Here is a 16,425-nt window from a genome sequence, read left to right on the forward strand (position 1 = left end):
GGATAGCCTCGTGAGACACAATGAAACATTGAGTTGTGTTGTTCAATAATAGCTCGTTGATTGGTTTACTAGACTTGGGGAGTGCTACAGAAATGTTTGGCAATATACTCCGTGCATACGCTTTATAGTATAATAAAAGTCAATTATAAATTTATTTCACTAGAAAATCATTCAAAAAATTTGTTTTAGTTATTCATCGCAACCTTTTTGCGTACTTTATGTTATTCTTAATAATGCATAATATATGTATGCTTAGCTTAGATTAGGTATAAGTTTAGGTTTTAAGAAATCTTGTGCTAACAGTAGGTTTTAAGTTACCTCCTTACTAATACATTACGATCCTATGTTGGTCCAAATAATATAATTTTGATACCAGTAACATACATTAACTTATTCTGCCTACTCTTCGATTGAGTTGATAAGTCATTTGTTGTACAATGTCCATACCTTTATTACATGATCCCATAAAATGTGCAAAACATAATATTATGTCCTTTTTATGGAAGATTAAGTCAAACGACCCGTATGGTCACCCGGTGTGTCATCACCGCAGCCCATACTGAGTCCAGTCCAGTCCTTGCTGAATCATACAAGCTTCAACGGTCTTTTAGACTTTAGATGTTCATTCCACACTTAGGTTGATTATGGTTTTCTAGAGTTCATTGAAAACCGCCCTTAACTCTGTTGGTAGCCAACCAAAACAAAGAAAACACTTTGGATTCGATTTATTTTCTTCCTTATAAGCTTTTAAATATTTATCCACATGTTTTTGAGTTTTCTTTACGAAACTTTATGAGACTCCAATCAACTCAGTCTCGTGCCAGAGTTTTGCGAGTCAACATGTCCTGAGGATGCCTCGTGTAATGCGAAATACGTATCGAATTATTTTATGAACAAGGATTGGCGGAAAACTTAAAAAACATTTGGATAATCATGGAGTTCCGCAAAGTAACGCCTACTTCAGTGGTAGAGAATAAATTCTCTCTTAATTACATCTCCTCACTAAGCAACATAAGATTAATTACCAAAAATTTGCAGCGTATTTTAAGCAGATTGAATTAAAGATGAATATTACATGATCGTCGCTTAAGATCTTTCGCGTCAGGTAGTTCGGGAATCCTATCATCAATCCCGGCTTCTATTTCCCGACCCTAAATCCCTTTTCGGTGGTAAATTGACTGAGACAAATGCAGAAGCGATGTCGTTTAATGACTTGGCCTAATCGTTACCGAAACATCCTTTTGCGGTTGATGTGGAGGACTTTGCTAGAAATCGTTGAATTAAGCTTTGGGTATTTTGTTAAAAAAATTGTTAGTTTTGTTAAAACTGAGAAGACCAGAAGCTTGTATAGTATTTTGTAAAAATTAAAAACAAATAATCTAATGAGAAAAAATGTCTACATGAATTACTATTAATAAAATGAATAAAAATGATTTTACAAAATAAAGTAGTTATTATTCAGAAAAAAATAACGAAAGGTTCATGACATTTTTAGTATCTTAAAAGCATGGTCAGACTTATGTCAAGTCATAAATTATCATAAATATGTATCGGATATTTAGTGAATGAAGAAGCGAGAAAGGCAAGACAGATAAACGAGGCATATGTCACGGCAAGAAAATAAAGTCATAACATAAATAATATATGCAGTAAAACTTTTACAAACGTTATAATCTAAAAATCCGAATATCTCTAAGATTATTAACGATGTCGAATTAGATCTCAAGCAGATGTTGATAAGCAAGAACAATTATTATTTCGTTCAGAAACTTGCGTAGTGTAGATAACACGTGAAAAGCTATGGCCACATAACAAGCTATAAAAACAATAATTCAATCAAATGATCAAGCATGATAAGCTACTCAGAATAACTGTGAAATTCTGATTGAAATCAATTTCAATCAGAATTTATAAAACACCCAAGCGTACATCAATTAACAAAACCTAACTTGAACAAACTCCAACGAATTCCATGTGAACAATCCCAAAGCACTAACTTGGATCGATTTACCTGTTAACATAGTCGAAACTTGAAAACTTGAAGCTAATATAACCGTTATGCAGGTTACGGTAAAGTGAGAAATCGCTTGGGGAATATCCACAATGCATGTATGCATTTTCGCGAAATACCGTACGGACAGCATGAATTTGTTATAATCCTTTAAAAGCGTCTTAGAATATGTATTTAGGTCGATGTTATTTATAAGTATAATATATCTTTCAACTGTATTAACCTCCGAAATTTTAGCATGTTGGCACTTGTATAAACTTTAAGCTACGATTATTTTTGATACGATAAAATATAACTGAATATGTTTTGATGAATTTCTTTATAATTTTAATGATCCACTTTACAATTACCTGCTAAACCCCAATATTTGCATACATAGGCTGCACTAAAAGTATCGGGAATGGAATATTTCCACTGTTCCTGTCATATAAATTAAAGATTCTCGGTCTTGTCAAACTTGTTTAGTCGATGAGAAAATGGAATTGACTCGAGAAAATTCTAGAGCAATAATTTATTATGATTTTCGAAGTGGTTTAACAAAAAATAGTGTGTTGACCGGATGATTTCTGCATTTGGTGATGAAGCCCCATCCAAAACCACAATTTATCGCTGGTTTGCTGAATTTCAACGTCAAGCTCGTCCAAAAACTGCAGTCACCAAAGAAAACATTGATGCTGTGCGTAAGCAGATTGAGGAAGATCGACATGTGATATACCGCGAAATTCAGGCAACTTTAGACATTGGCATGAGTCAAATACAAATAATCTTGCATGAACGATTAGATGTAAAAAAGTTGTTTTCCCGATGGATACCGCATTTGCTCTGTGAAGAGCAAAAAGCGGCTCGCGTTACTGGGTGCGTCAGAACTCTCGAAAGATTCCACGCAGGATCCTCAAATGCTATATACAACATCGTATCAGGTGACGAATCCTGGATAATATACGTGTACGAACCCGAAACAAAAAACCAGTCACGAGTTTAGGTGTTCGAAAATGAGTTAAAGCCAACAAAAATTGTTCGTTCACGGAGTGTTGCAAAAAATGGTGGCCACGTTTGTCTCCAAAACTGGTCATGTTGCGACTATTCCTCTTGAGGGAGAAAGAACGGTTAATGCAGAATGGTATGCTAGCATTTGTTTGCCACAGGTCGATTCTGAACTCCGTAAAGAGAGCTGCAACCGCCGCTTCATCCTCCATTATGACAATGCGAGTTCTCACACCGCGCACAAAACAAAAGAGTTTTTAGAGCAAGAAAACATAGAATTATTAGACAATCCACCGCACAGCCTCGACCTAAGCCCTAATGATTTCTATACTGTCCTTAAAATAAAGAATAAATTGCGTGGTCAGAGATTTTCATCACCTGAAGAAGCTGTGGACGCCTGCAAAACGGCCATTTTGGAGACCCCAACTTCCGAATGGAATAGTTGCATCAATTATTAGTTCCATCGTATGGAAAAATGTGTCAAATTTCGCGGAGAATACTTCGAAAAGCAATAAATACATTTTTAAACAGTAATGTTGTGTCACTTCCTTGATTCCCGAAATTTTCAGTGCCGCCCTCGTATTAGGAAGTTGACTTGAGATATCGCTCTTGTAAATCTAAGCAATTTGTTATGTTTTTAAAGTGATAGCCCTCACTTCTGGGATTAATTATACAAATACAACTGAAAACAAAATTTTGAACGATGCGGGATTCGAACCTGCGAGCTCTTGCGTTTCGTGCCAGCGCTCTTTCCAACTGAGCCAACCATTCTATTGACGTATTGTTGATAAAAATATCTTGTATGCTTTGGTGATTAAATTTATTGTAATTTATTTTAATAAAAGGTTGAAAATTACACTTCATCGAGATATGAAGTTCTTTGAATACCCTACATGCCCCTTAAACTAACATAAGTATGAAGTTACTGTTAGTTCTATTTTGCATATTTTTTTGCCATTCATCTATCACATGTCTTTCGTTTCAGCGTATTTATCGTTAAGTTATAATGTTTATAGCACGAATAATTTATAAGTAGGTATACTAGCTGACCCAGAAAATGTTGTATTGCCATATAAAGTAATAAAAAAATTCAATAATTAAAATACTTGGGGTATACAAAATAGATGACGAACGATTCTCAGACCTATCAAATATATCGTACTACAATAATCATTATATTCGATTGCCATCTTGCAACCCTCTTACGGATCTGTGGTTGAAACAGAATAATATAAAAATCACGATACACAAATAATTGTTGATCCTAGACGGGTGAAAATTTGAAGTTGTATGTATTTTTAATGCTGAATCATAATAAAATAAAAATTAAAAATGTTGTCAAAAAAATAAAAAAACATATTTGAGAGTCATCCTTAATATTTAGGGATAAGAAAAATAGATGTTGGCCGATCCTCAGACATAACCGATATGCACAGAAAATTTCAAACAGTCCAGTTTAGCCGTTTCGGAGGAGTTTGGTAACAAACACCGGGACACGAGAATTATATATATAAGAAGATATAAGATAATATCCAGATAACCTATGTTATCTTTAAAACAAAGCTCTCATTTACACTTCTTATCGATAAGTTACACGTGGAAATTGTAAGCGGAGATTCCTAGAAATAGCGTTTTCTTTGTAAGCTATCAAAGATGAAAGAACATAACTATATTAAATTTTGAATTCTACGATATCATTCTTAACCGATTTTAGTTAGTTTTGATATTATGTACTGGTATACGATAATGATATTCCGACATAGATTTTTGAAGCAGCTTCGCCTAATAATTGGGTTTTGAATAACTTTAACCAGCCACTCTGGCCTTCATACAGAGCATACTACCAACTTAAATGCCGCGAACGCATGCTGACCCGACGGACGAGTAAAAAAAGAAGGACTCCGTGTCACCTTACATAACAGTGAAGCACCATATTAAGCCGGTAAACGAGTAAATACATAGCCCCAGGCACACACTTACGCTAATACAAGCCGATCGGCCGCCATTATGAGATTTGCCATCGTCTGTGACAGATCAGTTTACGACGCAATAAATAATTTTGAAAATGCCGTCTTGCGTTCTGAAAAAGCGTAAAAAAATACTATAAAAGTATTTGTGGCCATATATGGTTATTTAAGAGAGAAAATATCCCCCGTAACCGCACACACACTAGCATACAGGTGCTTCACATCACGGCGCGGAGTCCTTCTTTTTTTATTAACATTTACAGTTCAAATTTACATAGGTAGACTTATTCTGAATACTACTAAAACTAGATTTCAAAAAGTTGATCCATTTTAAAAATGTTATATAAATTACTTCATGATGCTTTTGCGCGGTTTCCTATATCTTTTACCTTATTCTGGGCTGAAAAGTAACCACGTGGATAAACCAGGCATAGTCTAAGAATGTCTAACAATAAGTCATATAGCCTTTCCCTAAGTTACTTTTATATCAATAAAATAGACGAATCACCATGATATAGGTACTAAATTATATTGAAAACTGATACAAATATTAGGTTACATTATAATAATATAATATTTATTGTTTACAAGATGCATTTATAGACTAAACATTGAAGCTAGTGTGGTTAATGAATACATCAATGCATTGCGCGCTAACGCCATTCCACTGAGACTGCAGACTGTTAAGATATTCAATATTAATAGCATACTTGCATAAGTTATGTAAACATTCAGACAAAGCTTAAGAATTCCCCGCAGGGGATTGCTTTTGTATTATAAATATTTGAATTTGTGTAAGAGATACGTCGGACACGAGGAATTGGAGTGTCCTACATGGAAATAGGTTTTCTTAAATTAAAATACACAGTTTTACTGGAACAGCTGCATCCCATGTATGATATTAAAGATAATTTAGTTCATACGATATTTGCAGCACGTATTAACAATTCTGTACAATGTGGTAACACTGCCTTGTTATGTAAGCAAATAACGAGAGGAAGGGTGTATTTTGAATATTGTTACTGTTATTGATCGTTCAAAGTAATGTTTTCTTACTTCTTTTGAAGTTATTAAGTACTATTGCTTTAGTGGCCCTATATTTTTATTATTCGACTGAGAAATTTGATTTTTGTAGCTTTAAGATTATGTAGACTTACGATGTATTTGATGGTTATTCCTTCACATATTCCTCAAAGGGCTATTTATTTTGAAGTTGGGTCCACAACCAATTCAAATTCAATTTTTTTTATTCAAAATAGGATTAAAATTTCTTATTGAAATTCAAAAACTACCACCAAAAGGAATGCCTCAGATCTGAGAAGAACGGGCGCAACAAACTCAGCTACATATGGTTACAATGCAAAATCGTACAATATAATTTATTATTTAATAGCCTATGCTATCGCTCTATTTCCAATCAGTGGTATCATTAAGAAAGTATTTAATGTTATAGTAGCCTTTACCACACTAAAGTTTTTAACAATTCTTTTGAATTTCGTAATACATTTGCGTTGAACATTATCCGGGATCTTGTTGTAAAAGAATATACAACGCTCCACAAAAGACTAACTACCTTGACCTAGCCGAGTAATAGGCATTATAAGTTTATGTATGATCCTGGTGTTAACATTATGGTTATGATGACAGTTTCTAGAAAATTCCTATGGTGCTTCAATAAAGTTGGGGCAACGGTCATCAATTACCATCATGTCTTCTTCTTCTGGTATAGGCTTTTTATTAGAGGTTGATGAACATCATCATCATCAACATATGCGTAGACATGTAAATGGTTTTCTTTTATTTATATAGTTACTAGTGGTATTACGCATAGTTTTAATATACTGTTTACCTTCCAAATAGAGTAAAATTTTAAAATTTTCTTCCTGAGAGCGCCATTTCAAATTCGAATTCAAATATTTTTATTCAAAATTGAATTCAAAATCACTTATTGAACGTCAAAATCATTGTTTATTATTTAATTGTTTTCGAAGCAGTAGTGCTGTTAGACATGACATCAAAAGGATTTCTAAAGGAATTATTTTTGAGAAAATAAATGTCGTTTATGCCTTTTAAAATGTTGATATTTTTTTGCTATTTTGACTTTGGACTCTCTAAGGTCTTCCGGCCCCCTTTTACCTGGCATCATCGTATCATCACGTTCATACTCAATATTCTCCTACTCCGTAACAAAGAAGACATTGGATATTTTGAAGCAATAAGGGTTTTAAGCAAACCAGAAGAACATAAGATTATTTTTTTTTAATGATAATAAGGGACGAGACAAGCAGGACGTTCAGCTGATGGTAATTGATACGCCATACCCATTACAATGCAGTGCCGCTCAGGATTCTCAAAAAACCCAAAAATTCTGAGCGGCACTACAATTGCGCTCGTCACCTTGAGACATAAGATGTTAAGCCTCCTTTGCCCAGTAATTTCACTAGCTACGGCGCCCTTCAGACCGAAACACAGTAATGCTTACACATTACTGCTTCAGGGCAGAAATAGGCGCCGATGTGGTACCCATAATCTAGCCGGCTTCCTGTGCAAAGGAGCCTCCCACTAGTTTTACATTTTAAAAATACATTCAAACTCTTTTAATATAAAATTCCCTTGTATCAAATAAATAACTTAATCCTATTTATGTTAAAAAGAACCAATTTAAAAGTATTGGATCATTGAAAGACGTCTTTCGAGATATCGTTGAATAGTAATGTATGCACTTTGCTAACAGAAAAATGTTTTCACAGTTACTCTAGAAATTTCTCGAATACAAGAATATCAATTCATGAAATGTATTTTTAAAGGACAGGCGCTAAAATGTTTATTATCTCATAGTTAGAGACCCGTCTTTGCCCGGTTTAGTCTGAGGGATACCCTTAAATTTAATTTTCGGAGAGTAACCAACAGGATATCTAGTTTATTTTTATGACAGCAAGGGACGAGACGAGCAGGACGTTCACCTGATAGTAATTGAAACGCCCTACCCATAACAATGCGATGCCGCTCAGGATTCTTGACAAACCTAAAAATTGTGAGTGGCAAATCAACTCCGCTCGTCACCTTGAGACATAAGATGTTAAGTCTCATTTGCCCAGTAATTTTACTGCTTCACGGCAGAAATAAGCGCCGTTGCGTCGATTGTGCGATCTAGCCGGCATCATGTGCAAAGGAGCCTTTCACTGGTGATCTAGTAATAGAGCAACCAAACCTTTCTCGCACACAGCTCCACTATTTTAATTCACCAAATGGGAGTTCATGATTAATATATTTATTTTGCAAGTTACACTGTCAATACAATAGATTGTTGTTTTCATAATAGTTTTAATTATTTTTACATTGTCGCAACAGTGGCATGATTTGCGTAGTCTTGTTTATCATAGTATTTACTTTGATAAACGCGAGTGTTACACATTGAAATTAAACACGATTAAAACGCAGTGCATATTAAAATTAACCATAATTAATTATATGTAACTGCTGCAACCATACCATGCAGAATAATACATTGGTAAAACTTTTTAGAACTCAACTACTGTCCTTGTTTATCATATCATTTATAAATAATAGTTTTGGGGGTTACTCTGCGGGCTTCTTTTATATCTCATAAAAATAGGATGGTTTATTACAATGAATTTAATTAAATTATAATAAAACTTGCAATTTAATAGCCTGAGGGCGGTCGCTCTATTCTGAATCTGTGGTATCATTAAGAAATTAATTTATATTATATATTATGTATGTACCTTTCACCATACAAACGTTTATAACAATTCTCTTAAATTCTGTATAATAAGTATTATTATTATTATATTATATTACAATTTTATCTTGTTCTAGAAGCATCTGCTTTAGAACAATACAATATACCAGAAAATGTACCTATATGTTAATGTATATACATTGCCCCACAAAATATTTAGTAACTCGACTTACGGCCGTTTTCAATAACCTGTCTATTCTTAGTTTAACTTACTAGAGGTAGATATATCTATCCTTTTACGCTCACTTACATTTCAATGACCTATTGACAGATAGCATTGGACTATAACGGCCGTTTACAATATACTATCTACAGATAGAGATATTACCATTACTACCTTCTACTGTCAGCAGTAATTAGCTGTCAATAATTTGATGCTGTCCCAATATACCCGATAAGTCATTCTTATCGCCTTATATTGGGACGCGTGAATTGCAATTTCCATAAAAACTACGATCGCTGGTAAGCTATACGTCGTCCCATTGACAGACAGCGTGTACGGATAAGGTGAGTTAGCGCCGATAAGTTTATTGGGACATAAACGTCAACGATTTTTATCTCAAGTAGAGATAGACTGAATATTGGGAACGGCCTTAACTATATTGGACGTAACTATGGATACACAAGATCTCGTCACTAAACGGTGACAGAAATGTATCCGTAAGTTAAACTAAGGACAGATAGGTTATTGAAAACGGCCGTTAGCCGATTATAGTTATGACAGTTTCTAGCAAATTCACTTATGTGCCTATGTACGTACATACATAATATTGTCATGAATGTATCGGGTTATTTTGCATGTAAAAAATCAATATTTTTATAAGAAATGGATGAAAATAACAATATTGTTTTAGCGAGTAAGTTTGTTGATTTAATACCAAAACCTCGTACCGTGTCCACGGGTGTTTGCTAATCCTAAAATTATTTACATTAATTAGTATCCTGCAAGCATGATCCCAGTGCGTAAAGTTTTAACGACCTCTTTCTGAGGGCGACCCTTTTTAATGAACGGGAACCGTTTTATTTTAGGGTTTGGAGAAACGTCACGATTTGAAAACTATGAAAAACGTGTTAAAATCCCATGAATGATGAATATAGCCGATGTTTATTTATATGATAACTGTGTCATATAATATTACTCTTAAGCTTTTACTGCACAGATAATAATTTTAAGCACAGATACTTAAGATAATATTCTCCATATTATCTTAAATGATAAAGACACACCACATCCATTATGTTTTTTTTTATTTAGCTTTATTTAGAGGAAATCCATAATTTACAAATGTTATGATTTTAATTGAGTAAATTGAGCATTAAGAGAGAAACTTGCCGTAACACAGATATCAATGGATGGCCGGTTATAAGCTGCAGGTTATGATAAGAAACACTGACCTAAGCAAAATTACGAAACTTACCGACATACTCAAACGAATCTACATGGCAGGGCACATGATGCGAGATAAAGTGGAAATGGAAATGGAGCAAAAGACTTACAGAATGGTTCCCAAGAGATAGCAAAAGAAAACGAGGAAGACAGCACACAAGGTGGGAAGATGAATTAAATTTGACTGCAGGACCTAATTGGAGTAGAGTTGCCTAAAACAGAAAAGAGTGGAAATCGTGGGTGGAGGTAGTTTATACTTATAGCTTAAGATTATCGGTTTATCAAATGTTAATTGTTTTTTAGTACGGAATAAAATAGCTTTATTATTATAAAGTTTATACTAGGAGATCATGAATAATAGAGAGTTGAATTGTACTTACTACGTCGATAAGTTGACTGAGCCTCAGCCCCATCTTGACGGTGAGCCGATCTGAGTTGTTCCCAACTGGTCGGATGAGTCGGTTGTAGTTTGACAGGAGGTCGTCATACAGCCGCTTCGCTTCCGGATTCGCGACGCTTAGGCGGCCACACACGCACAGCACTCCGACCACAAACGCCAACACCATCTTAGGCTAACACCACCCCTGCTGGAGAAAACATATCATGTTACAACAAGCAGACAAAATAAAACTTACATTATGAGACAGATGGGACTGAACATCTAATGTCTCAAGGTGACTAGCGCAATTGTAGTGCCGCTCAAAATTTTTGGGCTTTTCAAGAATCCTGAGCGGCACTGCATTGCAATGGGCAGGGTGTATCAATTACCATCAGCTGAAAGTCCTGCTCGTTTCGTCCTGTATTTTTATAAGAAAAAGATGAATAATACTATCATTCATTTATGATTTTAAATTGTTTTAACAGTACTGGTAATCTAAACTAATATTATGAAGAGGTAAAGTTTGTGAGGTAATAGAGAAGGTAGCTCTGGATCTACTGAACCGATTTTAAAATCCTCTTGCCAATAGAAAGGCACATTAATTGTAAGTATCATACAATTAATCAATCATACAAATATCATACATAACCCAAAAAATTAAAATACTTTCTCGTGGAAGTCGAATTTGCAACGTAAGCCCGGGAAATGAAAACGTTTCTTACGAACGATGTCTTAACGTAAGAGATATAATATGATTGTTTTTTATAATGCAAATGGCAGCATTGGAACACCAAGTTAGATGGTTACACTGGTAAATGCGGACGAAGTTGCGGGGAACAGCTAGTATTAACATAATATATTTTATTTTCATTTGAAGGGTGTTTTGAGAGTAAACTCAAGCTTTCTTTCTCATATTTTTTTTCAAAACTAGAATTTGAAGAATCCTTAATATGGGTGATTTTTTTTTATTATTTCAGAATCATAATGTTACGTTAGACAATTATAGAAGATGTCTTTTGTCAACAACTGCAAACCATGATGGAAAAGCTAGCTGCTAAACAACTGAGGCTAGTCAATCGCTCTAGGCCACTGCTGCTTCAGGACAACGCTAGACCACACACTGCACAACAGACGGCTACCAAGTTAGAGGAACTTTACTTTTAATGTCTAAGCAAGGTCCGGGGAGTACTCGGACCTTGCTCCAACAGATTACCATTTATTTTTTCAACATTTGGATAACTTCTTGCAAGGGAAAAAATTCAACTGCTATGGGGCAGTCCAAACCGCCTTCAAAAAATTTATTGATTTCCGTCCGAATGGTTTTTTAGTAAAGATCAATGGACTACCTATAAAATGGCAAAGGTGCATAGATTGCAATGGTAATGGTAAGTGGTAAAAAATTGACATTATGTTCCGACCATACAAAACGCCAATTTCATAAGAAAGGAGATAATAAGTTCCTAATATGAACCTTGAAACATGGCAGTTAGCTTTGTCATGCATAAGAAATTTGTACTATGTACATAATCTCATGAATTAATAACATTATTGGGTTATTCTTTGTGTACAGTGCTAGTACACTTTGGGAAATCGTACATATAGTTATAGTATGAGGCGTAATACACTTACACGGAGAATACTCGGTAGTTCGTATCCTTATTATGTGATAAAATTAGCTTAACGTTTTAAAAACTTTCCCTATAAATAAATGACTTAATAAGTGTAGCACTTAGTTAATTTCTACACCTTGACAAACTCAAAAGCTGTGAAAGCGCCGAATAAAAAAGCGACGAACTGTTATCCTCTATTTTCAGCAATACACGCACACTAAAACAAAGTGACTGACATATCGCAAGGGTATGACGGAGCTGTTATAAAAAACATGGCCAATTGTCATGCGTTAAAAGTCTTAAAAGGCACTTATTTTCTCAAAATTGATTCCTTTAGAATTCTTTTTGATGTCATTTCTAATAACTACTAGATACTACTACCGCTTCGGAAACAAATGGCGCTCTGAGAGAGAAGAAGCGGCGCAAGAAACTCTCCCAGCATTCTTTTTTTTGCGCTCTTTTCAATAAAAATATACAATACTGTACAGTCATTTCTATTGCTTTAAAATAATCACAATCTGGTACCAGGCTGTCCGATCATTTAGATATTCAGCAGTGGAGTAATAGAATTTACGACGTAGACATTTTTTTATAAAACATTCAAATTTATTTATAGATAATGCCTTAACAGTGGCTGGGACTTTGTTATAGAAGTGTGCGTTACGTCTATCATAACGTATAATTTATCAAAGGCGTAGCGTAAAACCTGATTAAGTAATAATTATGTGAATATTATGGAAGTTAAACATATAAAGATCGATTTAATGAAAAGTAATAAAGCGAAATGTTATCAAATAATGAAACAGACGCCACTTCGCAAGGCTAATTAGTTCAGCGCGTAAACTCGCACCAATAAATCAATACGAAATTAATTTTGTTAAAATTACAGCTACATTCTGTGTCGTGATTACTGCGGAGTTGTAAATCATTGTTACTTAATTACTTCACTTGAGCGTAAATCGAATAAAAGCTATTAGACAATTTGGTCGTCGGAGCCACAAAGCTCAGAATGAAAACAAAACAGACAGAGCAAAGTAGTGAAGCCATTTAAAGATCAGCTGCTCTTGGCTAATGATTCCGTAGAATTTCTTATTTCTGCAATCAGTCTGATATTATAAACTTAAAAAGAAATTTATATTTTACTAGCTGACCCGACAGACGTTATTCTGTAATATAATATAATAAATAAAATAATATTTATATTATGAATTTGTCAATAATATATCATAACATCAAAAATTACTTCGTAAAATATGCACCCTGCTGTCCTAATGAAATTGTTTCACAGCAGAACTGTCAAACCGTGCGTCAATAAATTCTCGCATAGAAATTATGTATGGACACATCAAAGGAAAAACAAATTTGTTGTTTTTATTTAATTTTGCAGCATTTTCCTATTTATTTACCGTTTAAACCTTCTCTGGACTTCCACAAATAATTCAATACCTAAATTTGCCAAATCGGTCGAGCCGTTCTCGAGTTTTAGCGAGACTTACGAACAGCAATTCATTTTTATATGTATAGACGCATACTATTTGAATGAATCTTTGTGAAAAGATGGAATGAAGTTTAAAAATTGTATTTTTTTGTACAATTTTTTCCTTGTTTTGAATAAAACTTGATTTATGTTTTACGACCAATGTGACAATATATGAAGTAAAGTGTCTTTCTTTACTTCATCTATATTTCTTCTATCTATGGTTATGGCTGATAGATTGATTTACGTTAAATACAATTTAATCTTAGTATCCGAAGTAATATTAGATTTTTTTTTTACTTTTTTGTAAACGTAAGTTATTTTCCAGTCTATTGATTCCCTCATATTTATTCCATTATATACAGATTTGTTTGGTTCCATTAATTATATTTATATTAAAAAAAAAATTATTACAGGCCAATTATAGAGGTGGTTGGTTATCCAGGCTTATAGTTAAAAATACACTGCGAAAAAATTGAAAAACCTGTACACCTATTTATTTCATAACAAAGATCTCAAGTTGAATTTTAAACGTATCCTCATAAAATATGTCAAATTCCAGAGAGTGATTATTTATAGTAATTTATATAGTATTTGTGTTGAAATAATACATGGTTAATATTGTGATAAATACATTGGTAGTAGAGTTTAAGATTTATCGAGTAAAATCACTTTACGGTTATGTCACAATTAAATAAAAATTCTGTTATATTTTTCAGATATTGAAATAAAAAAAATGTTTGTCCATCAGATTCAAAACAAACAGACTAAAAACTGAAATAACTATTAATTCTTATTCACCGTGAAAAGTAAACAGCATTATGTAAATGATCATTTAATTACATAATAAAATATTATAATTCCGTTAGCCAATCACATTAATGCGATCAACAATCGGATTTCCAAATATTCGCTGACAAAGAGGGAATTGACAATCGAAATCAATTTACTGAATGTCTATAAAGTTATTGATGATGAATTTGTTGGTAATCCATTTTTTGTTTATTTAAATTTAACCTTTGCCGTTTTAATACATCACTTTGAAACAAAATGTTATAATAGTGGAATTATGAAAAAGGGGAGGATTCTTATACGCAATTTATTTATTTATTTAGGCAATCCAAACAGGTTATACCAGTGGGAGGCTCCTTTGCACAGGATGGCGGCTAGATTATGGGTACCATAACGGCGCCTATTTCTGCCGTGAAGCAGTAATGTGTAAGCATTACTGTGTTTCGGTCTGAAGGGCGCCGTAGCTAGTGAAATTACTGGGCAAATGAGACTTATCATCTTGTCTCAAGGTGACGAGCGCAGCTGTAGTGCCGATCAGAATTTTTGGGGTTTCAAGAATCCTGAGCGGCACCGCATTGTAATGGGCAGGGCGTATCAATTACCATCAGCTGAACGTCCTGCATGTCATGTCCATTATTTTCATAAAAAAAAAGATTACAATAATTTGTAACCTTAAGTATGAATAAAATTACATTTAAATCTTATTGCAATCCCAAGGGGTCGTGAAAGTCTTGAATCGAAAACATCTATGTCTAATTTGGCTGTTTCATTATATGAGCGACACATTCTTATGATTGGGTTATAATACGAGGTGTTATTTGAACAAATGTCTTTAGTAAAGGGTTTTGATCTTCGGACCATTTGTCTAAGATTTATGTTAATCTGAGATAGCGGGAGACTCTAACGGCCGTTCCCAATATTCAGTCTATCTCTTACTTGAGATAAAAATCGCAACTATCGTTGACTTTTCTTTCCAATAATCTTATCGACAGTAACTCATCTTATCCTTACACGCTGTCTATCAATGGAACGATGTATAGCTTTCTCGTACCAGCGATAGAAGTTTGTATGGAAATTGTAATTCACCCGTCCCAATATAAGGCGATAAGAATGACTTATCGGGTATATTACTGACAGTAGTAGGTAGTTATCTATCTCTATCTGTAGATAGTATATTGGGAACGGCGGTAAGTTGGAATGTAGTACTTTGTAAAGGATCAACAAATCTTGTCGTTTACGATGAATATGGAGTGGAGTTATGAAATTTGGCAAGACGGTCAGCATAGGAGATAATTTGCCTATATATACCACAATGGTAAGAGAGTATTGTCAGGCATTTCTTCTGAACACGTTCGATATTATTAGAATGTACATCATAGAAAGGGTACCAAATTTTTGCGCAGTACTCCAGCACCGTCCTTACCAGTGTATTAGGTATACAACAAAATGACGCTTTACAGTTTTTTGTACAATATCGTGGTGGTCTATGAAGCCCAGATTCTTGTAAGCTTTGTTAATTATACTATTGTAATAATCGTAAATTAAAATGTTAATGTTATAATAATGATACTATGACGAAATACTTATCCAGACGTGTCGCTACATCGTTAATCTTCGCGTTTTGCTACAATATAGCCGTAGAATTATATATTGCTAAAACTATTTTGAATACAAACTAAGTACTACTCTGACGTCTGGTTACTATAGTTGCATAATTGTTTACATTTTGAATAAAGATAACACTTTATACTATTCTAGACGGAAATTATTCTACGTGGTGGTGTGAAAAATAAGTGTCGCAGTGAAATCACTGCTATTATTTTTTTTAAAAGCATACATATGACGTGAATCTTCAAAAAGTGACGATGATATTAAGCTGCGTAAGTAAATTATTTGAAATATTGCTTACAATTGATGCATTCCTAGTACTCAAACCATGGTCTTTTTCATCGTTTAGTTGCTGTTAAATCTTATCTAGTGGATAATAATTAATATGAGTTAAAAAGACGGCACAACTAACAAGGACAATCGTCGGACTGTTTAATGGTTTTAATC

The 16,425-nt window shown here is 33.9% G+C and overlaps 1 protein-coding gene across 1 annotated transcript in view; it reads right to left on the bottom strand.

Annotated features, from left to right (window-relative positions):
- The window catches only part of LOC126967545 (acetylcholine receptor subunit alpha-like 1), a 268,273-nt gene that overhangs the window by 71,680 nt on the left and 180,168 nt on the right, over nt 1–16,425 (bottom strand). Inside the window, exon 3 of the mRNA XM_050812066.1 lies at nt 10,493–10,699. Coding sequence (XP_050668023.1) covers nt 10,493–10,678 — 186 coding nt within the window. The 5' untranslated portion in view covers nt 10,679–10,699. The remainder of the gene's footprint in view (nt 1–10,492; nt 10,700–16,425) is intronic.

The sequence above is a fragment of the Leptidea sinapis genome, chromosome 13, assembly GCF_905404315.1.
Source record: "Leptidea sinapis chromosome 13, ilLepSina1.1, whole genome shotgun sequence".
NCBI classification, from domain to species: domain Eukaryota; kingdom Metazoa; phylum Arthropoda; class Insecta; order Lepidoptera; family Pieridae; genus Leptidea; species Leptidea sinapis.